Source organism: Meriones unguiculatus, chromosome 7 (genome assembly GCF_030254825.1).
Source record: "Meriones unguiculatus strain TT.TT164.6M chromosome 7, Bangor_MerUng_6.1, whole genome shotgun sequence".
Taxonomy (NCBI): domain Eukaryota; kingdom Metazoa; phylum Chordata; class Mammalia; order Rodentia; family Muridae; genus Meriones; species Meriones unguiculatus.
In genome coordinates this window covers 19,758,912-19,781,569 of record NC_083355.1, presented here as the reverse complement: position 1 = coordinate 19,781,569, position 22,658 = coordinate 19,758,912, and the positions used below count along the sequence as shown (strand labels likewise).

General features: G+C 45.4%; 1 protein-coding gene across 1 annotated transcript in view; it reads left to right on the top strand.

The window, feature by feature from the left end:
- Nucleotides 1–16,622: 16,622 nt before the first annotated feature.
- Nucleotides 16,623–22,658, top strand: part of Dhx8 (DEAH-box helicase 8) — a 35,852-nt gene continuing 29,816 nt past the window's right edge. Inside the window, exons 1-4 of the mRNA XM_021642782.2 lie at nt 16,623–16,817; nt 21,193–21,278; nt 22,006–22,078; nt 22,432–22,517. Of these exons, the coding sequence (XP_021498457.1) occupies nt 16,670–16,817; nt 21,193–21,278; nt 22,006–22,078; nt 22,432–22,517 (393 nt within the window). The 5' untranslated portion in view covers nt 16,623–16,669. The remainder of the gene's footprint in view (nt 16,818–21,192; nt 21,279–22,005; nt 22,079–22,431; nt 22,518–22,658) is intronic.

Sequence of the window (22,658 nt, the reverse complement as noted above, 5' to 3'; positions counted from 1 at the left end):
ACACAGAAGCACGTTTTCCAGCCCTGTGGTCTTGCCCACATTCGGAGTGGAAATCAGGACAAGGATCAAAAGCCAGTGTAGCCGTTTTGCTCACCAAAGACATTACATTCCTGTTGTTGGTCAGCCTTCTCTTCTTCAGAGTTTGGTGCATGACCCAGGGTCTAAGAGCCAGCCATCTCCTGGGTGACCAACTGGGCTGCATACCTGGCTGTTAAAGAGTGCCGGAGGAGAACTCCCGGAAACGGGGGTCCCACGATGTGTCCGGTTGCCGCAGGCTAAGCGCCATCCCTCTGGAAGAGAGATTTCAGCTCTTGTACCGTGATGTATTAGTCATCTATCACCCTGGAAGGTTTGCAGTTACTCTCCTTTTGTCGCAGCCTCTCTTGACAAGGGGATTACAATGGCTCCCTTCCTGCTCTTCCATAAGAACCTTTCCTTTTCAACTGGAGCGATGGCTCGGTGGCCAAGAGCACATACTGCCCTTGCAGAGTCTGTGAGTTTAAGACTGTCCTGGTCTACATAGTGAGTTCTAGGACAGCTAGGGCTATGTAGAGAGACCCTGTTTCAGAGAACTAACCTTTCTCTGCCCCTGGGGTGGGGGTGGAAGAGCGAGTGGGAGTGGGGACATAGGATGACAGCTGAGTCCTTTAAAAGTTTGCTTTGCAAACATGAGGACATGAGTTGGATTCCATGACCCAGATAAAGAATCCCTGGTTTCGTGGGGTTTGGTGATACATTGCTTTAAGCCCAGAATTTGGGAGTCATTAGGATCACTGAGTTCGAGGCTAGGCTGTTCTATACAGTGAGTTACAGGCCAGGATAGTTAAAACCTATCTTAAGAAGTAGAAGAGGAGGAGAAACGAAAAAAGAGAAGAAGAAAGAAACCTGGGTTTGGTGGTAAATGCTGTAATCTCAGGAGTTGGGAGGTGGAGACAGGTGGATTCCTGGAGCTTGCCAGCTCTCTTAGGCTGCTTGATGACGTCCAGGCCAATGGGACACCCTCTCAATAAAGAGAAACAGATCAATAATACCTAAGAATAAACGGACTGGCACGGCGAGCCAAGTGGGCAAAGCACTTGCCCAGAAAACCTGATGACCTGAGTTCAACCGCTACAGTCAGCATAAAGGTAGAGGGAGAGAACCAGTTCCACAAAGTCCTCCTCCGACTGCCACACACACACACGAGCCATGGCACAAGTGTGGGAGCGCACACACACACACACACACACACAACATTAGGAAAGGAGCTGCTGTTACTATCGGAGAACTTTGCTTTTTTATTAAAAGTTTTGCCTCAGGCAGATCTGTGAGTTCTAGGACAGCCTGGTCTACAAAACGGGTCCCAGGACAGCCAGGGCTACCCAGAGAAACCCTGTCTCGAGACAAAACAAAACAATTAGAAGTGTTGCTTTATTTATTTAGTTTCCGTAAGGATTATTCTAAGGACCCAATGTGCGCATGCGCTATCCCGGAGCCGTTCCCCAAACCCTCTTTTTAAAAGCACATGGATGTGTGGGGTATGATTTAGTAGTTTGGCACGGAAGAGTGGCTTTCGTCACGTCTCTAAACATTTGTGACAAAGTACACGTCAACAAGAAATTTACCTTCTTGACCTCTTCCCAGAAGTTCAGTGGCACTAAATGCATTCATGCTGTTGTATAACCACTGCTCCCTGCCATCCACGGACTCTTCTCCTACAAAACTGAAAATCTGAGAATCATAAACCGTAACTCCTCATTCTTCTGCTCCTACTTTAACAAAAAAAGTTTCTTTTAGGAGGTTCCTAAAGAGCGTTAAAAATAGGCAATTCTGGGGCTGGAGAGATGGCTCAGTGGTTAAGAGCACTGGCTGCTCTTCTGGAGGACTCAGGTTCAATTCCCAGAAACCACCTGGCAGCTCACAACTGTCTGTAACTCCAGTTCTAGGGGATCTGACACCTCTCCACCAATGCACATAAAATAAAATTAAATATATAATTTAAAAAAAATAGGCAATTGTCTCCCTTAACTGGCTTCGATCTCTGTTCATCGTTTCTGGGAAAGCTATACAAACATACATACATACATATAGATATACATACACACATACATACATATACATACATACATACATATAAACATAGCATCTACCTATATGGAAGTTAAATGCTCCTGCACAGAGGTGGGCAGCAACGGGACCTTGAAGTCATAGTTCTCTGAGTCTCATCGAGTTTAACAGCAAGTTACTGGGTAATCAACAGTTCAGATGATAGGTAGGTGGGAAAGACGGGTGCTAGGCTGATAGCGTTGGCTTTTTTGGGGTGGCGGGTCAGAGAGGGATTCAGTGCTGAGACGGAGCTCAGGACCGTCCTTGCACATGCTGGAAAGCACCCTACAATAGCAGTCTGGAAGGTGGCCCTCCTCTTCTTGAAATAGAGTCTTGTTAACATAACCCAGGCTGCTCTCAAACTTGAAATCCTCCTGCCCCAGCCTTACAAATGTTAGGATGACAAGTGTGAGTGACCCTTGCACATGGTTTGTTTTTTTTTAATTCTTTTTTCCTTCTCTCTCTCTCTTTTTTAAATGTTCATTGGATGTTTTGCCTACATGTGTGTCTGAGTGAGGGTGTCAGAGCCCTGGAAACTCAAGTTACAAACATGTGAGCTGTAACTTGTGGTTGCAGGGAATTGAACCTAGGTCCTCTGGAAGAGCAGCCAGTGCTCTTAACCACTGAGCCATCTCTCCAGCTTTCAGTGGGAGTTTTAAAATCGCTTTTAAAAGGCCCACAATAGTTAGTTCTCACTTCTCTCTTTCCTTTTTTTTTTTTTTTTTTTTTTTTGAGGCAGGGTCTTATGTAGCCTAGGATAGCCTTGAATTTATTATATAACCAAAGGGCTATAGAATGCTCTTGCAGAGGGCATGTGTTTGGTTCCCGGCACCTATATGGCAGCTCACAACCGTTCATGACCCCAGTTCTAAGAGGTCTGATGCCTTCTTCTTACCCCTGAGAGCACCAGGCAGGCACTTGGCGAACACCTGCTTAACGGCAAAATGCTCATGCATGTAAAATAAAGGAAATAAACGCAGGAAAAGAAAAAAGGAAGCGGAACGTTGGGGACTGGGTTGCAGCTTAATTGGTACAGTGCTTGCCTAGTGTGCATGGAGACCCAGATTCCATTGCCCAATGGAGGCGCTGTATGCTCTGTAATCCCATCACTCTGCAATTGGAGGGAGGAGGATCAGGAGTTTAGGGCCAGCCTTGGCTATGTGCGAAGACCTTCTCAAAAAACGAAAACAAACAAGCAAAAAAGTAGACTAGGGCTGGTGAGATCACGCAGTGGGGAAAGGTGCTTGCTGCCAATCCTGACAGCCTGAGTTCAATCCCCAGGACCCACACGGCAGAAGGAGAAAAACGACTCCTTTTGGATTGCCTTCTGACCTCCACGTGTGTATGTACCTTGATATGAGTGTGCCTCCCCTCCTAGAAAAGGAATAAAACGCAGTCAAACTTGTTTTAAAAGCAGACTGACGGGCTCAAATGGTCAAGCCTGTGGGCAGAGAGGATCTAAAGGTGTTTCTGCTGAATAGCTCCCTGGCTTGTTTGCCTCTCCCATCACTTCTTTAACTGAACCATAGGCATTTGCCCTGGTGCTTAGTGACTCAGATCCTATTTTGTGGACGCTGCTTCTCCTCTTCTTGGCTCTTCGCTCTTACCTGGGATGGAGGACTGCCCTCAACTCTGTGTCCTGCCTTGCCTGGGATTTGTAAGTCAAAGTCTTTGCCTGCCTTTCCGGTCGTAGTAAATAAATAATAATGTGTTGGGCTACATAATGTTGATTATTATTTGCCCTGTGATTATCACAGTGGTATTATCTAACCTGCTATCATAAACAATAAGATACAGACACCTGTTAGATTTTATAATTGCCTTATTTACCTTGGGGCGGGCGGGTAGATATTTCTACCTTTGCTGTCTGAATATCCTCACCATCCATCTCTCAGCCCCCATCCAATGCCACCCACCTTAATCCTCACCATCTGGTCTGCCTTCCATAGATATTCCCATAGTACTTGCTTGTATTCTTCATCGGGGCCTTTTTACGTCATTACTGGAGTCCTTCCTCCCAGGCCACATGGTTTCTTCTCCATGCTAACCCATCGTGGCGTCCTCCTTCCTCCTCTCTTCCCTACCCTCTGTTTGCTGTGATTCTCTCTTGAACCCCAAAGCCCTGGAACTTTAGCACTATCTACCCCATTGTGCCCTGCCCAGGCATAGGCTTTTAAATCAACGAATCAGGTACGTCCTAGGCAGGTTCACACAAACAAGGATGGGTGTATCCGTGGGGCAGGATCCAGATCTTGAGGCCCAGTAATTAGCACTGGACCAACCTCCAACACTTGCCTTTTGTGGCTGTTTGTTGCATGTGTGGCTTCTGCCTGAAGAGCTAGCAGATACCACCGCTGGATTTTCCCCAGGGATGCCGGGGGCAGGGGCACTATAGTAACAGTCACATAGGTGGAAGTGAGACACGGGTCAGCTAAGACACAGAGAAGAGTCTGCCAGGAGAAATCAGTTTCCCATGTCAGGGATCCTCTCCACCCCCAGCTGTGGGTCAGGTGGCTGAGTATTAAGCTGTAAAAGGCACACTGCACGCACTGAAACCCAACTCCCCTTTCTTCCGTGCTACGGCATGGTGGCTAGCTGCTCTGCTGTCAGAACCCCAGTCTAACTGGGTTTCTCCAAACACCAGAGAACAGAAGCATCTGTCATGTGCCAGGAGGGTGAGTGACAGATGCCTCTCAGGGGACTTGAGAAGAGAAGGCAGCTTCAGCTGCGGGAGATTCCCCGAGTGACAGCTACGCCTCTCTCCACATTTACATCTTGATCTAATTTCTGCATGTGACTTCAGAACCCATATTCTTCTGGTGGCGAGGGACTCAAACAGTGACAGGCCTGAGTCATGTCCGTGCACAGAGCAGGGACTTCACATCATCCGTTCCCGGGATCGCCTGTGAAGCAGACCTCCCTGGGCTTGAGGAGATGGGATGCTCTGCTGTCTCCTTCAATTAATGTCATGTGTCATAAAGAGCAACAATAAAAAAAAAAAAAAAACGTGATCCTGGCTTGCTGGCTCCTGCTATTATCCTGTTTTCCCCTCTGAACATTTTTTTTGTGCTTGAGTCTTAGGGTCCTGATAGAATTTGCTTGAGAAGGAAGACCTTGCAATATTAGATCTGGGTTGTTGGGCCAGCAAGCATTTTTCTTTGTAGAATGTTCTGCAGTACTGGCAGGTGTGAGAGGTATCTGGTTCTGCAGTGGGGGAATTAGGGTCTTTGGACTTGTACATGGATTCCTGACTGGGTTAGGAATGCTTACAGTTTAAAAAAAAAAAGAAAAGAGAGTGTTGGGGGCTGCATCTCAGAGAAGAGCACCTGTCTCATGTATCTGAGGCCCAGGGCTCAACTGCAAACAAGCAAAAGCAAACTAAACCCTGGGCTCACTGGGCAGTCAGCCCTTACTTGTAAGGCAAGTTCCAGTCCAGTGAGAGACCCTGCCTCAAAAAAAGCGAGGCAACAAAGTGGATGGCTGACACTGGGGCATAAAACCTGAGCCTCCTCTACAGGAACACAACACAGAGGGGCAGGGGGTTAGTCATAGCTTGGGACCCAGGCTCAGTGCCTCCTCTCTAGCTGCTATATTGGTTTTTGAAACAGACTCTCACATAGACTAGACTGGTGAATTTAGTATTGAATTCCCCATAGAGTCAACTTTTGTGAAATGTAGTCAGGACTGTACCTGCTTTCTGTCCCCCCGGGCTTGCCAGAGAGTCAAGATAGGACCACAAATGGGAAAGTGCTTTGCAACAGCAAAGGATATAATCTTGTAGAGGCCTGTACCTTTGCCTTTTGCTCTGATCTTCTCCATCCTGTTTTGCCCTCTCATCCTTCTGAATCTGCAGGAGTTTGCCTGGGTGTGTGCTTGGTCTTCGAGTCCAAGGCTGACTGTCACCCTGGGAATATAGCCCTTCCTTCTGAACTCATGCCTCGAGGCACACAAGTCATCTTGAAATGTTCGACATCAGTGAGACACCAGCTTCCCAGAGAGAGCAGATTAAGGCTGAGCTGTGTATGAGTCAGTGGCGCTGAAGGGGCTGGGTTTGGTGGCTTTGCCCTGCTCATTTCCATATTGTCAAGGGTTAGATCTGTACCTGCGATCTTGGTCCAACCACATGTAACTCCAGATTCTGGGGATCTATGCCGTGTCATGGGCTCCCTGGGTACTAGGTATGCATGTGGTGCATAGACATGCATGAAGGCAAACCACTCATAAACATAAATTAAAAATTTATTTAAAAAAAAAAGGGCCAGGTGGTGGTGGCGGCACGTGCCTTTAATCCCAGTACTGGGAGGCAGAGGCAGGTGGATTGCTGAGTTTGAGGCCAGCCTGATCTACAGAGTGAGTTCCAGAACAGCCAGAGCTACACAGAGAAACCCTGCCTTAAAAATAAATACTTTAGGGGCTGGAGAGATGGCTCAGAGGTTGAGAGCACTGGCTGCTCTTCCACAGGTCCTGAGTTCAATTCCCAGCAACCACATGGTGGCTCACAACCAACTACAATGAGATCTGGCGCCCTCTTCTGGCATGCAGGTGTACATGCAGGCAGAACATTGTACACATAATAAATAAATAAATATATATATCTTTTAGGGTTGTGAGCCTAGCCTTCAATGGCCGAGCCATCCCTCAGCCCTAAATAAATATTTTAAAAATAACATAAATAACTAAAAATTTTTAACAAAAGTACAAGTTTAACAATGAGCTAATAACAGAAATCACAAAAAAAGACACTAGTGGAACCTTAGTGACTGTGAAATTCTGTTTTATATAACCCAGGTTTCAAACTCACAAAGGGGAAGAGAATGTAGAAAATTAAAGAGATTCTTAATTTTTTTTTGAGACAGGGTCTTATATATAGTTCTGTTCTGGAGCTCACTATGTAGACCAGGCTGGCCTTGAACTCACAGAGATTCTCTTGCTTCTCTTTCTCCATATATATATATATATAATATATTTATATTTATATAATATATATTATAGATTATATATTTATTTTTATATTAGATATATTATATATTTATTTTTATATTATATATATATTTATATATATCAGGTTTGGTGGCACACACCTATAATCCCAGCACTTGGGGAGGCAGAGGCAGGTGTATTTCTGTGAGTTTAAGGGCAGCCTGGTCTACAAAGCAAGTCCAGGACAGCCAAGGTTACACAGAAAAACCCTGTTTCAAAAAAAAAAAAAAAAAGACAGGCCTGGTGGTGCTTGCCTATAATCACAGCTCTTGGGGGGCAGAGGGAGGAGGATCAGCTGTAAGTTCAAGGCTTCCATGGTTTCCACAGCAAGTTCCAAGCCAGATGGGGTTTCATAGTGAGATCCTGTCTTAAAAAATAACTAAGAGACGAGTGGGTAAGTTGCTTGCTATGCAAAGGTAAGGACCTTTGAACCCCTAGACCCTGAATAAAGCTGGGCGAGGCAGTGTTGCCTGTAAGCACAGTGCTCCCATGGTGACATGGGAGGCAGAAGTCCCAGCAGCCCCTGCGCCATCACCTGGTGCACACAGCAGCAAACAACGAGAACCGCTGTCTCAAACAGGAAGGTGAGGACCGACCCTCGAGGTTGACCTCCATTTCCACATGAGCACACCTGCGCTCACACATATGCATGCAGACGCTCACATGCATGCATCTTTTATACACACCACATATGCAAAATACATGGAGAAAAAAAAAAACACCTTACAGTTCTAGTAAGCCAATTCATTAAAAATAGCATTTTGGGTCTTGAGAAATGGCTCAGCGGTTCAGAGCACTGGCTAGTCTTCAGGGCCCTGAGTTCAGTTCCCAGCACCCACGTAAAAGCTCTTAACAACCAGTAACCCAAAATTTAGAAGATCTGACATTTTCTTCTGGCCTCCACAGGCACCAGACTGACTGCAAATATCTTACTATAAATGCCATTCCTGTCGCTCAGCTATTGGCCACGGTGCCCTTTGAATTGTTTTAACTGTTTTCACAGGATCTTACTGTGTTCTCAACTAAGCCAGAGCAAGCTCGTTTTTTGAGAGCTGTCTTGTTCTTTTAAATGTTTTCCTGGCCTGTGAAGAATCAGGCAGGCATCTAGTCCATGACAATATTTTAAAAATGCTTATATTATTTACATTGCATGATACAGGCACTCAAGATGGTAATTATAGCGTACGGCATGCCAAAGACTCAAAATAGCGGAATGGCGTTCTAAATTGCAGTTTAAGCATTCTCAAATCACTACCTTTTCCTAGCAAGCCCGTGTCCTTCTGACACCGTCAGCACAATAAAAAAGGAGGAGCGATGGAGTCTAGCTTCTGAATCTATGTCTTCCACCATGTGACAGAATATTTGTGACGGGCCACGTGGCTGTGGGCAAAGCCACAGTATTTTCCATTTGGAAAAACATTCGTATGTTTATGGCATGTGAGGTTTTGAGGTGAACTTTTGGGAGATGGCTCACACGAGCCTTTAAAGAAGGGCGTGATGGGTAGGGGCACTCAGTAGTTCAGAGTCTGCAGTTGTTTTAGAAGCATAGGACACCTTCAGGAGTGGCGCCAGAGCGATGTGTAAACTGATTGAAGCATCCAGGACGTGGCGAGAGTATGGCGGGGGGTAGGGTGCTTGGAAACTGTTAACTCACAGGGCCCTAAAGGACTATGGCTCATTGAGTCCCAGAACTGCAAAATAAGTAAACACGTAAACGGGTAAAGGAAGAAAGCAATCCTAGCTGGACCCCAGCCCACGCCACCACCAGCCTTCACCTTTAATGAAGATGGTGAAGAAGATAGAGTGTTTCCTGGCCGGCTTGGTCTTGGGGGCAGCTGGCAAAAATGTGTATTGTGTATGTATGTGTGTGCACATACCACATACATGTAGAGGCCAGAAATCACTGTCAGTTATCTACTGAACTACAGGCTCCTCTTGTCTCTGCTTCCTCAGGAACGAGATCTCACACGCAAGCCACCTTTTGCTCCTGCCTGGCTTTGGATTTTCTCTTTCTTTCTTTTGATTTTCTCTTTCTTCCTTCGTTTTCTTTTCTTTCTTTCTTTTGTATTTTTTTGGCTTCTTGAAACAGGGTTTCACAGCCCTGGCTATCCTGGGACTCACTCACTCTGTAGACTAGGCTGGCCTTGAACTCACAGAGATCTGCCTGCCTCTGATTCCTGAGTGCTGGGACTAAAGGTGTGTGCCACCACCGCCTGATTTATTTCTTAATTTTTTTTTAAAAAAAGATTTATTATGTATACAATGTTCTGCCTGCATGTACACCTGAACCCCAGAAGAAGGCACCAGATCTCCATAGATGGTTGTAAGCCACCATGTAGTTGCTGGAAATTGAACTCAGGAACTTGGGAGGACCAAGCAGTGTTCTTAACCTCTGAGCCATCTCTCCAGCCCTTATTTCTTAATTTGTAAAGTGAGTGGTAGGCATTGAATTCAGGTCTTCATGCTTGGTATGGCATTATCAGCTGAGCCATCGTCTCGTGTCCCTCCTGATGGAAATTCAACTGACATTAAAATTTGAGAGTAGCCTGTGAAGGTTAGAAAAGATAAGTGTCTCTCTGGGTCATGAAAAAAGCCAATACATGGCAAAAGAAAGAAAGAAAGAAAGAAAGAAAGAAAGAAAGAAAGAAAGAGAAAGAAAGAAAGAAAGAAAGAGAAAGAAAGAAAGAAAGAGAAAGAAAGAAAGAAAGAAAGAAAGAAAGAAAGAAAGAAAGAAAGAAAGAAAGAGAAAGAAAGAAAGATAAAGGAAGGAAGGAAGGAAGGAAGGAAGGAAGGAAGGAAGAAATCATCTTTGTTCCAGACATACCCACATAATAGAGGGCTACCTCCCCTTCTTCCCCTTCTTGCTCCCTTTCCCCTCCTTCAGTCAATTTGCACTTAAAAAAATGAAACAAAACAGGGCACGATGGTCATATCCTGGAACAAATGACTTTGAAAGGCTGAACAGCAAGTTGGTGTTTATGACTGGCTGAGATTCATACTAATGTGTGGCGATTGGAGAACTGGATCCTCGGTTAGGGCCCAGGATCACTATGGGGGTGGGAGTGGGGAACCCAGCCCCCCTCAACTCTGGGCTCCCTCCTAATTGCCCCACATGCTGGTTTTATTTGGTGGCTCATCTGGGTGGAGGAAACTCTGGGAAGAGATGAATTCATTCTCAGTTACCTCACCAGATTGCTAATTTTCACTGTGGTGGCATAAATCACCATAATTACTTGGGTCCCCAAATGGACAGGCAGCTATTCTGGCACAAGGGCAGCAACTCTTGCTTCTGTTAAAGCTGTCCCACCGCGAGCACGGGGCTAGCTTTGTGGAGATGCTCTGGGATTTGGGATGGAGGGCAGTTACTCTCCATCGCCAGGGAAAGGACAGCAAAGGTTAATGGCAGGAGCCTGTGGCTTATCAGAGACCACTGGGAGCTCAGTGGCAGATATCATACTTAGAATGTCCAAGGTCCTGAGTTCAATCCCCAACACCTAAATAAATAAGCAAACAGCCCTTGGCTCCAGGCTGCCTGGAGGATGCTTCTGTGTTTGCCTCACAAATAGAACGTCAGCACACTTCAGCCTCTTCTCTTTCTTTTTCTCAGGAACTCACTTATTGGAGTGGCTTGGACTTTGTTTCTCTCCTGAGGAAAATGACCTCAAGCCAAAAACAGAGGCTGCAAAAATATCCAGTCTCTAAACGGGGATGCTCAGTTTCACTTGGGGGCGGGGCAAGAAGCCTAGTAAGTAGTTACTTTGTCTTCTACCCGTAATGTTGATTAAACACACACATATATATATACACACACACATGCACACACACACACAATAATGTGCTATAAACTTCTTGGAAACAAAAGAAGAAGATGAAAAGCTGGGATTGAGAATATAGTTCAGTGCTATGATTGCCTAGCCACTGCAAGCCCAGGCACCAATCAATCTTAGCACTACGTTAACAGATAAACAATAAACAAACAAACAAATTAATCTATACATCTATAGTGAGATGGAAATGTGACCTTTCATAAATAACGACTCAGCATTCCCACAGAAGGTAAAGAGACGGAGATAGCACAAGAAACACACTCTCTTTGTGGCCATTGCTGTTTTCTTTCTCTGAGACGCGGTTTCACAGGCCTCAGGATGGCCTCAAACTTGTTCTGTTGATCTGGGGCATGCAGGAAGCCCTAGATTTCCTCCCCAGGACTGCACAAATGACCCAGTGTATGGTTGGCCCCTAGTTGTGATACCAGCATTCTGGAAGTAGAGGCAGGAGGATCAGATTTTTTTTTTTTTTCAAGACAGGGTTTCTCTGTGTATCCTTCACTGTCCTGAAACTCACAGACACCCCCCTGCCTCTACCTCCCAAATACTGGGGTTAAAAGTCTGGGCCACTATCTTCTGGTGAGGATCAGGAATTCAAGGTCATTCTCAACTACACAAAACAAAACAATAATGAACAAACGCAAACAAAAAAATCTTTTTCTGTAGCTGGGAATGACCTTGAACTCCTGATCCTTCTGCCTCCACCTCCCAAGTGCTGGGCTTGCAGGCATTTGACACCATGCCAGCTAAATACAATTTCTCTCTGCCTCTTTTTTGCCTTTATACTCTCCCTTTCATTACCTTTTTTTTTCCTTTACATTGATTTGTGTGTGTGCTTGCGCTCGTGTGCACGTGCCTCTGTTTACCTGCTGGGCCACTCTACAGCTCTTTCTTGTATTTTTGGTTAGCATGTAATGAAAGGTTTTCACTGTAACATTTTCATATATAGAAATCGGCATATGAATCATATTTTGTTCTTATTCGCCCCTCCCAGCTTTCATGACAGATATATTCCTTTACCCCTTCTTGTCCTCCCGGCTTCAAGCCTCTTCCTTCCTTTTCTCTATCCTCTCTTTACTTCATTGTCCTACATGTACATATGAAATATATTGTTTGTTTTATTTTTTAAGACAGGGTCTCACTGTGTAACCCTGACTGGCCTGGAGCTCACTATGTAGACCAGGATGTCTTCAAACTCACAAAGATCCAGCTGCCTTAGCCTCCAGAATGCTGGGATGATATATGAGAGAAAACGTGCAACGTGACACAGTTCCTCAACAAGTCCGTATCGTAGTGTCTGGTTTTTGTTTTGTTTTGCCTGGCATTTTAAACACAAAGGGGGAAGGTTGGGGGGGGAGGCTGGGGGAAAAAAAGGCCCGCTGAGGAGGAATGTTTTTTGCCTAATACCCCAAAGCCTGGAGGGATTTAGAGCACAGAGCATCTGTTATTATTGATGGCAGGTTGATGGCCTAAGAACAGAGAGAATGTTAGGTCAGGAATGCTTTGCGCAAAATCAAGGCTGCGCCTGGCCACTGGAAGATAAGACCGATAAATAATGGATTTCGACAGGATAAATGGTTCTGTCTAGGGTCTGCTCCTCCCTCTCTTGCCCCAGCTGCTCTCTGAAGACAGGGAACAGACCTGCTTTGTGTGCTCTTGCCTTCCAATCACCTGCCTTCGTGTTTAGGCAGGGGACAGACCTAGGTTATAAACACAGCTCTGCAGAGAGCTCCCTTGGCCAAGTATGGCACTTAGAGTATTCTGATTCTCTTTTGATGTTTTCCACTGTCCTTTAGGTCCCTTATGAGCCTGTCCAGAACACTCCACAGTGCCGAGATACAAAGTAGGTGTTCAATACAAATTTGATATATAGGTTCCAACTGGGAGAAGAATTTGAGGGAGAGAGTTGTAGAGGAACAAACAGCTCACTCCTCTGGAGTCCGTCTCCCCATAAGTACCTAGATGAAGCGGCTCTTGGTACGTGTGGGGTGTGGGGTGTGGGGTCAGGCCATTTTCTTCTGAAGCATTCCTGCCTTAAAGACAATGAATGTTTGGATGGTAGTTACACACTTGGAAGCAAATAACTGTGATTTTGCCTTCTAGAATGCAGGTGTTTCCCTCAGCGTCTCAGTTTCACACCTGCAGAAAAGGCCAAAGGCCGGGGCTTGCTTGGTCACAGCTACACTATTTGTTTTGGTGTCAGGAAAGCCTTTGACTTTCCTCACCAATTTCCCTAAACACTATTTTCCACCTTTAGGTTATATCTCCTTGCTCTCATGGCTACAGGGCCGCTACAAGGTCCAGTACTTTGTTCTCTGCTTCTTATTTCTTTCCAACCCCAAAATTCTTTTCTCTCCCCCCCACCCCAAGAAAGGGTTTCTCTGTGTAGCCTTGGCTGTCCTGGACACACTTTGTAGACCAGGCTAGTCTTGAACTCACAGAGATCTGCTTTCTTCTGCCTCCCTGAGTCAACCCCCGAATTCTTACCCAGATGTCAGCCTCTGGGACAGGGCAGCAACAGTGTGATAATTAAGGTTAGGGTTGGACATTTGCATCAGTCTAGGAAGAAGCACAAAAGCTGGAGCTGAGGATGCAGCTTGGTGCTTCAGTACATAAGCACAAGGCTCTGGGTTCCAGTTCAGGGCAGGACCGAGGGATGGAAGAACACCTCAAGGACAATAATCACGTTTTCATTTCATTTCTAGTCTATGTGTATGCCTACATTTATGTGTGCCATATGTATGCAAGTGTCCACGAAGACCAGAAAAGGGTTTCAGACTGGAGTCATAGGCATTTGTTAAGCTACCTCATGTGGGTGCTTGGACTCAAACTGGTTCCCTACAAGAACAGTGGGTGCTTCTAAATCACTAAGCCATCTCTCTAGCTCCAAGAAAAAGTGTTTGCTGTATTTATTATTGTGCATGTACGGGTGTGAGTGTGCAAGCGCCGTGGTGTGCGAAGTTCAGAGGAACGGCTTGCGGAAAGTCAGTTTTATCTTACTACCTTGTGGGTCTCAGGGAACGAACTCAGTTGGTCAGGCTTGGCCGCAAGTCCTTTCACCACTGATCCATCTTACTGGCCTGGAAATAATTTCTTTCTTTTGGCAGGGAGGGAGATTTGAGACACAGTTTCTCTGTGTAGCCCTGGCTGTCCTGGAACTCACTCTGTAGACTGTTGCAGGATATTTGATCCCATTGTGAACCCCAAAACTGTGAACTGTAAAACCCTGTTTCTTGGTTTGTGTGGTTGAGCCCTACCACACACCTTTATTCCAAGAAGTTTCTGTTTATTCTAAACAGGTGGTATGCTTCAGCTAGCCCTACTACGCACCTTTAATCCAAGCGCTTTCTGTACACAGGATTTAATAAAGTTAGCACTAGATCAAGAGGCAGAGCAAGAAACTAATGGACAGAGTAAAAAGTAGAAGGGACTTTGAGTTAAAGGGGTATTTAAGACAGCATGAAGTAGAAGGACCTTTGGCTCTCTGGTCTTTTGGGCTTTGAGTTAGTAAGCCTTTGGACTTGGGTTTTTGGCCTTTTCCTCTTAGGCTGTCAGTTGAGCTAGTGAGCCTTTTAAGCTTTTTCCATCGGGATGTGAGCTGAGAAGGAAGGTCAGCTGGGTGCTTTCTCGGCCTCTGAGAGCAAGCAGGTTTTCACCCCAGCATCTGGCTCCTGAGTCTTTGTTGGTAATATAGAATGGCTGGGCTTTTAATTTTTTTATAACAACAGTAGACCAGGTTGATCTCAAACTCACAGAAATTCTGCTTCTACCTCCCTAGTGCTGGGGTTAGCAGTGCCCATGTCTTCCAGAAGAGGGTGTCAGATATCCTGGAACTAGCATTACAGTTGTGGGTGTTGGGAATTGAATCCAGGTCCTTTGGAGGAACAGTCAGCACTCCAAACCACTGAGCCGCCTTGTCTGCTTTTATATATTGTTGGAGACTGAACCTAGTGCTTCCTGCATGCTGAGCAAGCACTCTCCCAGTCCTCAAAATAAAATGAAATGCATCTTTCTGTTCATATTTACTATTGACAAATACATGCAGCAATTCCCAAACAATTCTGAAAGCTCATACAGTACTTACTATGACTACGTGTTATGATTCTGAAATCCTCTTTGTGTGTTTGTTGACAGGGTCTTTCTTGCTATGCCGCTCAGCCTGGCCTCAAACTCATCATGTAGCTAAGGCTGACCTTCAACGCACACTGCTCCTGTGGCCTGCAAAGTGCTGGGATTTGTCAGGGATGTAACACTCCTGGAACACAGAGTCTTTTCTAGCTGTCCTGGGACTCACTGTGTAGACCAGGGCCGGCCTAGAACTCACAGAGATCTACCTGCCTCTGCCTTCCAAATACTGGAATTAAAGTTGAGTGCAGCCAAGCCTGGCTTGGAGTCTTTTCTGACAGAGCTTAAAAAAAAACATACCCCTATACTTTCCTCCTTCCTATGAAAGTGCAGCCAGATAGCAATATGAAGTTTTATTAGCAAAGGGTTGCAGAGAAAAGAGAGTCAAGTGGAATAAGCTCCTGCAATCTAACTCCACACTGGCAGGTGGGTATGAGGCACCAACGGCCGGCTTTCCCAAGGGAAGAGCATCAGGAACTCAGATGGCAAAGTATTAAATGTTTAGGAACCTGGAAACACGGAGCTGTTGGAGGCAGTGAGAACCACTACCCTGGTATTCCTCTGCCTGCAATTTTCAGAAGGGGGGGGGGGGAAATGCTGCTTTTACTACGTAGCTTTGTCTGGCCTCAAACTCAAGAGGTCGGCCTGATTCTGCCCCACCAGGGCTGGGATTAAAGGAGAGCACCACTGTGTCCAGTTTGCCTGCATATCTTTATCATTGAAGTGAGAGTTCAAAGATACAATAGTGCAATGGAGTCACAGCAAAAAATAGTGGAGAAAGCTAATATTTTTTTTTTTTCCTTTTGATTGATGGGAGGCGTTTTCTTATTTTTCACACAGAATATTGTGATATGAGAAACCCTTCACCTCCACCATAAAGGCTCTGCCAAAGGGGGGGAAAAAAGATTCAGTTGGGACCCCTGAATTTAGGCCCTCAGGTTCACAACCCAGCTGACATTTAGAGAAATGGGTTCTAAGAGGACTGAGGGTATTGGCAACAGGAGTGTTTGCGATCAGCCTTACTGGGACACTGGCAGTTTTGGGGGTATTAACAGCAACTCAACTACAGTCTGCAGTGCGCCTACTGTGTGGGCCGGCCACTTTGCATAGCTATTAGATTTAGTCTTTACCTAAGCCATTTAGAGCGTATTATCCCAGTTTACAGACGAGAAACCAGAATCTATCGTTTCCTGGTGTAAGGTCACTTGAGATCGCTTGACGAGAGGTCACCAACCAAGAGGATCAGAGACAAGTCAATTTGTATTTCCCAGGTGCTGTTCCATCTGACCCTCCCTGCAGTGATTCTAATGCGCAGGCGCGCGGACTCTCCAGCCCTGCGTCTTCGGGAACCCCTTGCGCAGGCCACGGTCGCCCTCTGCTGACGTAGTGCGGAAGCGCGCTGAGCGTGAACGTGAAGCAACCTAAGGGCGGGAAGAGTCTTCTTGCCCGATAGAGGGCGCCACGCAGCGCACGACGTAACTCAGAGCGTCTTGCCCTTCTACGAGGGCTTCCTGTCTGGTCTCGCTGATCCATACAGCGACGCTCTACGTTCTCGAAGTCATTGTAAACAAGAGACGAGCGCCGACCCGGAAGTGGAAGCTGTAGCTTCGCCTTCTGGCCTACCGGAAGGAGGCCGAAGGGAAGTTGTAGCCATGACTGTGGCGGTGGCCACCGCCGGGGTCCTGATGGGCTTGGAGCCCGGCCCCGCGGAAGAGCTCGCTAAACTCGAGTACTTGTCTTTGGTGTCGAAGGTTTGCACGGAGCTGGACAACCACTTGGGCATCAACGACAAGGATCTGGGTGAGCAGGAGGAGGTCCCTGTGGCCTCTGAGTTTGGGGTCGAGGGAGGCTGGAGAAAAATGGTTGATAGGCTTAAGGTTGGTGTGTCCTCCTGACTTGGGCTCCGAGAACCTGAGGCGGTGGTCTCTTCCTGAGAGCCCTCTAGACCGAGCTGTTACAGACCATGTCTCAGAGCTGCCAGTGAAGGCTGGGGCAGCGGTCAGCATCTACTTTGAGCTTGTGCTTTGAGCTGTTTCTAATTATCCACATATTCTTATCTATTGGATAGTAGTCATTAGATTTTTCGGGGCAAACCATGACTAGGGGAACCCAAACAGAATTTAAGAAAGGCTATGGACCCAAACCGTGTATACCTTATGAAAATGAGAGGGCGTGTATGCGAATGAGCATGTGGGGAGCAATCCGATTGATAGGTACAGGGTTACTTCATTTGTCGTCAGAGGAGAAGACGGTTGTAGATGGAGGAAGATTTAGAGATTGGTGATTGAAAGATGGGTGAGAGTGTGTCACCTTTTTTGTTGTTGTTGTTTTTAGTTATATTTTTCTTCCTTTGTTTTTATTTTATGCGTATGGGTGTTTTTCCTGCATGTGTTTCCATGCATCATGGGGGTGCCTGGGGCCTGAAGAGGTCAAAAGAGCTTTTCAGATCCCCTGGGACTGAAGTTACAGACACACAGCTGCGAGCTGACATGTGGGTCCTGGGAATAGAACCTGAGTCCTGGAAGAACAGCCAGTGCTCTTAACCTATAAACCATCTCTCCAGCTCCAAGTATTTTATTTTATGTGCATGAGTGTTTTTGTCTGCTCGTATGTCTGTGTTATCACCTGTATGCCTGGTGCCCACAGAAAGTTTCAGATGATTTGAAACTAAGTTATAAATTGTTGTGAGGTGCCATGTGAGTTCTGGGAATTAAACCCAGGTCTTGCTCTGTTTTTGTTTGATATACATTGATGTTTTGACTACATGCATGTCTGTGTGAGAGTGTCATATCCCCTGGAACTGGAGGTACAGACAGTTATGAGCTGCCATGTGGGTGCTGGGATTTGAACCTGGGGCCTCCGAAAGAGCAGTTGGTACTCTTAACCTCTGAGCCATCTCTCCAGCCCCTGTTGTTGTTTTTTGAGAGACAGGGTTTCTCTCTGTAGCCTTGGCTGTCCTGGAACTCACTCTGTAGACCAGGCTGGTCTTGAACTCACAGAGATTAGTCTGTTTCTGCCTCCCAAGTGCTGGGATTAAAGGCATGTGCTACTACTGCCCAGCTAAACCCATGTCCTCTTAATTGCTGAGCTATCTCCAGCCCCCCTCCTATCTCTCTCTGTCTGTTTGTCTCTCTCTATTTATTGAGACAGGGTCTCAATATACAAGGTCACTGTATATTTCTTACAGGGTTGGAACTCAATGTAGAACAAGCTGGCCTTGAACTCACAAACATCTGTTGGCCTCTGTCTTCCAAGTGCTGGAATTAAAGGAGCCAGTCAGCAAATAATGCGGACTCTGTTTTGGTTTTTTTGAGACAAGGTTTCTCTGTGTAGCCCTTGCTATCTTGGACTCACTTTGTAGACCAGGCTGGCCTTAAACTCATAGAGATCCACCTACCTCTGCCTCCCTGAGTGCTGGAATTACAGGTGTGCACCGCCACATTTGGCTTTAAAAATTTTTTTTAATTAAATTATCATATATACAGTATTCTGCCTGCAGGCCAGAAGAGGGCACCAGATCACATTATAGACGGTTGTGAACTGGGAATTAAACTCAGGACCTCTGGAAGAACAGTGAGTGCTCTTAACCGCTGAGCCATCTTTTTTTTTTTTTTTTTTTTTTTTTTTTAATTAAAAAATTTTACTGCCTGTAAAATTGGCTCATCAGTTAAGAGCACTCACTGCTTTTTCAGAGGACCTGAGTTCAGTAACCAGCACTCACATCAGGAGGCTCACAACCGCCTTTAGCTGCAGCTCCAGGGAATCTGATGCCTTCTGGCCTCTGGGGGTATCTGCATGAATGTGTGCATACGTATTGTCTTAGGTACCGTTTTATTGCTGTTAGGAGACACCATAACCAAGGTAGCACCTAAAAAAGAAAATATTTTGTTATAAAAAATGAAAAGCACAACTGTTCAATTTTATCAATGAGGACTCAGAAGCCAGGTGCTGGGGTGAAAACCTGCTAGCTCACAGAGGCCGAGAAAGCTCCCAGCTGATCTTCCTTCTCAGCTCACAACTCAGAAAGAAAAGCCCAAAGCTAAAAGCCCAAGAGCTTCTCCTCTACAATGTCTTAAATACTCCTCAACTCAAAGTCCCTCCTTTGTTTTCCCTCTGCCTCTTGACCTGCGGTTACTCTTGGTAAATCCTCTAGGAAAGCTCTAGGACTCAAGGTTTGTGTTAGGGCTGAACCACACCATAATCACCTGTTTAAAATAAACAGAAAGTTCTTGGATTAAAGGTATGTGTTTGGGCTGAACCACACCAAACAAAAGCCAGGTTTTTACAGTTCACAGTTTCGGGGATCACAGTGAGATTGAATGTCCTGCAACAGTGTATAATTGGGGACTTGCTTATAGTTTCAAAGGTTTAGTCTGTTACCATTATGGCAGGGAGTGTGGTGGAAGGCAGGCAGGCATAGTGCTGGAGAGTTCACATCCTGATCCGCAGGCAGACGGACACAGACACACACAAACACACAAACATACAAACATGCACAGGACCTGACATGGAGTTTTGAAATTTTGCATCTCCCCCCCCAACACACATACCATCTCCAACAAGGCCATACCTGTAATCCTTCCCAAACAGTTCGACTAGCTGGGAACCAAGCATTATGAGCCTCTGGGTTCTCATCCTCATTCAGAGCACCACACTTACTCAGCTTGAAGATTCCATCATCTAGTAATAGCTTACTTCTTTTGTATAGAAAGGGTCTGATCTTCCAGAAACTATGAAAAATATTCTTGTGTGTGTGTGTGTGATGTGTCTTCTTGTGTATGCATGGACTTGTGCTTTCATATGTTGTCTCCTTAGAGAAAGTGTGGCGGTGTGCATAGTTGCTAGTTTTATGGTCAGAGGGTATGTACCATCTTGGACAAATCAGTCTTCTCAGTTTAAATACATTCGAGCTTGGTTGAACATTTTGGAGTAATATCTTTTCATTTATAAAACCCCCGAGAACATACACAAACTGTCTCAGCCATTTACACTTTCTTCCTCTGGAGCAAAACAGCCCACTGGTCCACTTCTACCCCCAGGAATGGTTGTTTTGTTTTATTTTGAGGCAGGGTCCTCCTAGATAGCCCTGGCTGGCCTGGCACTCAGTGGATAGAGCAGACCAGGCTGGTCTCAGACTCAGAGTTCCATCTGCCTTTCCCTTATGAGTGCGGGGATTAAAGGTGTGCACCACTATGCCTAGTGTTTTGTTTTTTTTTTTAATTTTTTTTAAATTTTTTATATGTGTGTGTTTTGCCTGCATATATGTTTGTGTACCACTTTTGTGTGGTGCCTGTAGAAGCCAGAAGAGGGTATTGGATCCCTTGAAACTTAAGTTACAGACAGTTGTGAGCCTCCTTTCAGGTGCTGGGAATTGAACCCAGGTCCTCTGGAAGAGCAGCTAGTGCCCTTAACCACTGAGCCATCTCACCAGCCCTGCTTTTCTTAGTCTGCGGTCTTTATTTCGATGTCTAATCTGTGTCCCTGGTGCAATTCTTGGTCCTGGGACACAAGAGCTTGGAATGGGTGGGCTGGTACTAAGCATGCTTTTCCCTTTCTCCTTACCTCATTTTCAGTGACTGGTCAAGAACTAATGCCTGCTTTCCATGGTGCTCTGGGCCTTCTCACTGTTTCTCTGACCTCCATGCCTAAATTAAAAGACATGGCTTTTGTCTCTCCCTGCAGCTGCCAGGAATTTCAGTTTGTCTGTCTGGTTGCTTGCTTTCAAAAGCTAATAAAATTTTTCTTGAGCTTCAAAAACTAAATAAAAATAGATTTTGGGGGTGGGTGGGTGGAGCTAGAGGGATGACTCAACAGTTAAGAGCAGGGGCTGCTCTTCCAGAGGACCTGAGTTAGATTCCTGGCCCATGGGCATGTGGTGGCTCACAGCCATCTATAACTCCAGTCACAGGGTCCTTGTCCTCTTCTAGCTTCTGCAGGCACCGGGTGTGAATGTGGAACACAGACATACTTGCAGGCAAAACACCCATACACATACAATAAAATATTTTTTTAAATAGATGTTCTTCCTTTATTTTTTTTTTTCTTTGCTCCAAGTAGATGATAGTTCTTAAGACAATTGGGTAACCTGATTAGTTTTTAACATACTTAAAAATTTTTTTGGATGGAGTCTGCATTTACAATTCCTTAAAAAAAAATTTTTTTTTCTCATTTACAGCTGAATTTGTGATCAGTCTTGCTGAGAAAAATACCACCTTTGATACTTTTAAGGCTTCTCTGGTCAAAAATGGTGCAGAATTCACAGTATGTATATCTGAAGATTCTTTGTCTTCTTCCTTTTGTTTTGGTGTTGCCTCTGAATTTAAATTTTAATAGGACTAAAGGATTTTCAGGTAGGAAGGAGAGGAGACCCTTTGTCCAAGTTAAGTAAGCCATCAAATGTGTAACGTTGGCATGCTGGTTAGGGAGCCGCATTTCCAGCCATACTTTCTAGGAGAATGCAGTAGGATTCCATCATTAACTTTCTGAGGATGTTTACATTCTTGTTCTGCGAATCAGGAAGTCAGGAACAAGAGTCTAAGTTCGGAGACAGTTGTAGAAGATGGGAAATAGAATGATCTGTGGGCATGGTGTAAGCCAGTGGTCCCTGACCTTCTAGTGCTGCAATCCTCATATTGAGGTGACCCCAACCATAACATTATTTTTGTTTCTACTTCATAGCTATATTTGTGCTACTGTTATGAATCATAATGTAAATATCTGTTTTTCAGTGGTTTTAGGCAGCCCCTGTGAAAGGGTGGTTCCGCCCCTCAAGGGATTGCAGCCCCTGTGAAAGGGGTTCCGCACATTGAGAACTGCTGGTCTAGGTTATCTCTGTCCCAGGTTGACCGTCTCTGTCTTGCTCTCGTCGGCGCAGGTCGAGTGCAGAAGCACACTCCTCTGCAGCACACCCTTTCCCTTCCCTGTTGAAATAGTTAATCACTTTATCTGGGGGCTGACATGCTCTGTCTTGTGCTTCTTTTCTTCGAAGGATTCTCTCATTAGCAACCTGCTGCGTCTCATACAGACCATGCGGCCTCCGGCAAAGCCTTCTACTAGCAAAGGTAAGTGGACCCCCAGCTGAGCCGAGCCTCCGGAAGGCTCTGGGTGGTGGCACTTGCTCTCAGGTGTTGCTAAGTGAGAGAATGCTCCAGTCACATTCTGAGACATTCAGAGGACTGACATGTTCCCTCTCCTCCTTCATGGAGACAGCTTGTTGAGGCTTTCATAGTCAGTGAATTCAGAAAATTTAAATTGTTAAATTGTTTCTCGTAGTTATGTGATATATGTAGCAGGAGCAAAATAGTATTTGTTTTTTTGCTTGATACAAATCTAATGTTGAAGTTATTTTATTAACCTGTAATAATATTGAATATGTCTCTTTTTTAACCCTTTCCATGCTTCTTAATGAAATAAGATCCAGTTGTTAAGCCCAAAACTGAAAAAGAAAAGCTGAAGGAACTCTTCCCTGTCCTTTGCCAGCCAGACAACCCTTCAGTTCGGGTATGGATGCTATTTGGGGAATGTCTGCTCTAAGTGTGTGTCTTCTGTCCTTATTCTTTTTCTTCTTGGCTTGAGTGTATGGATTTTAACTTTGTATCAGTTGTATGAAGTTTTTCTGAGCAGAGAGTAACATTAAAGGGA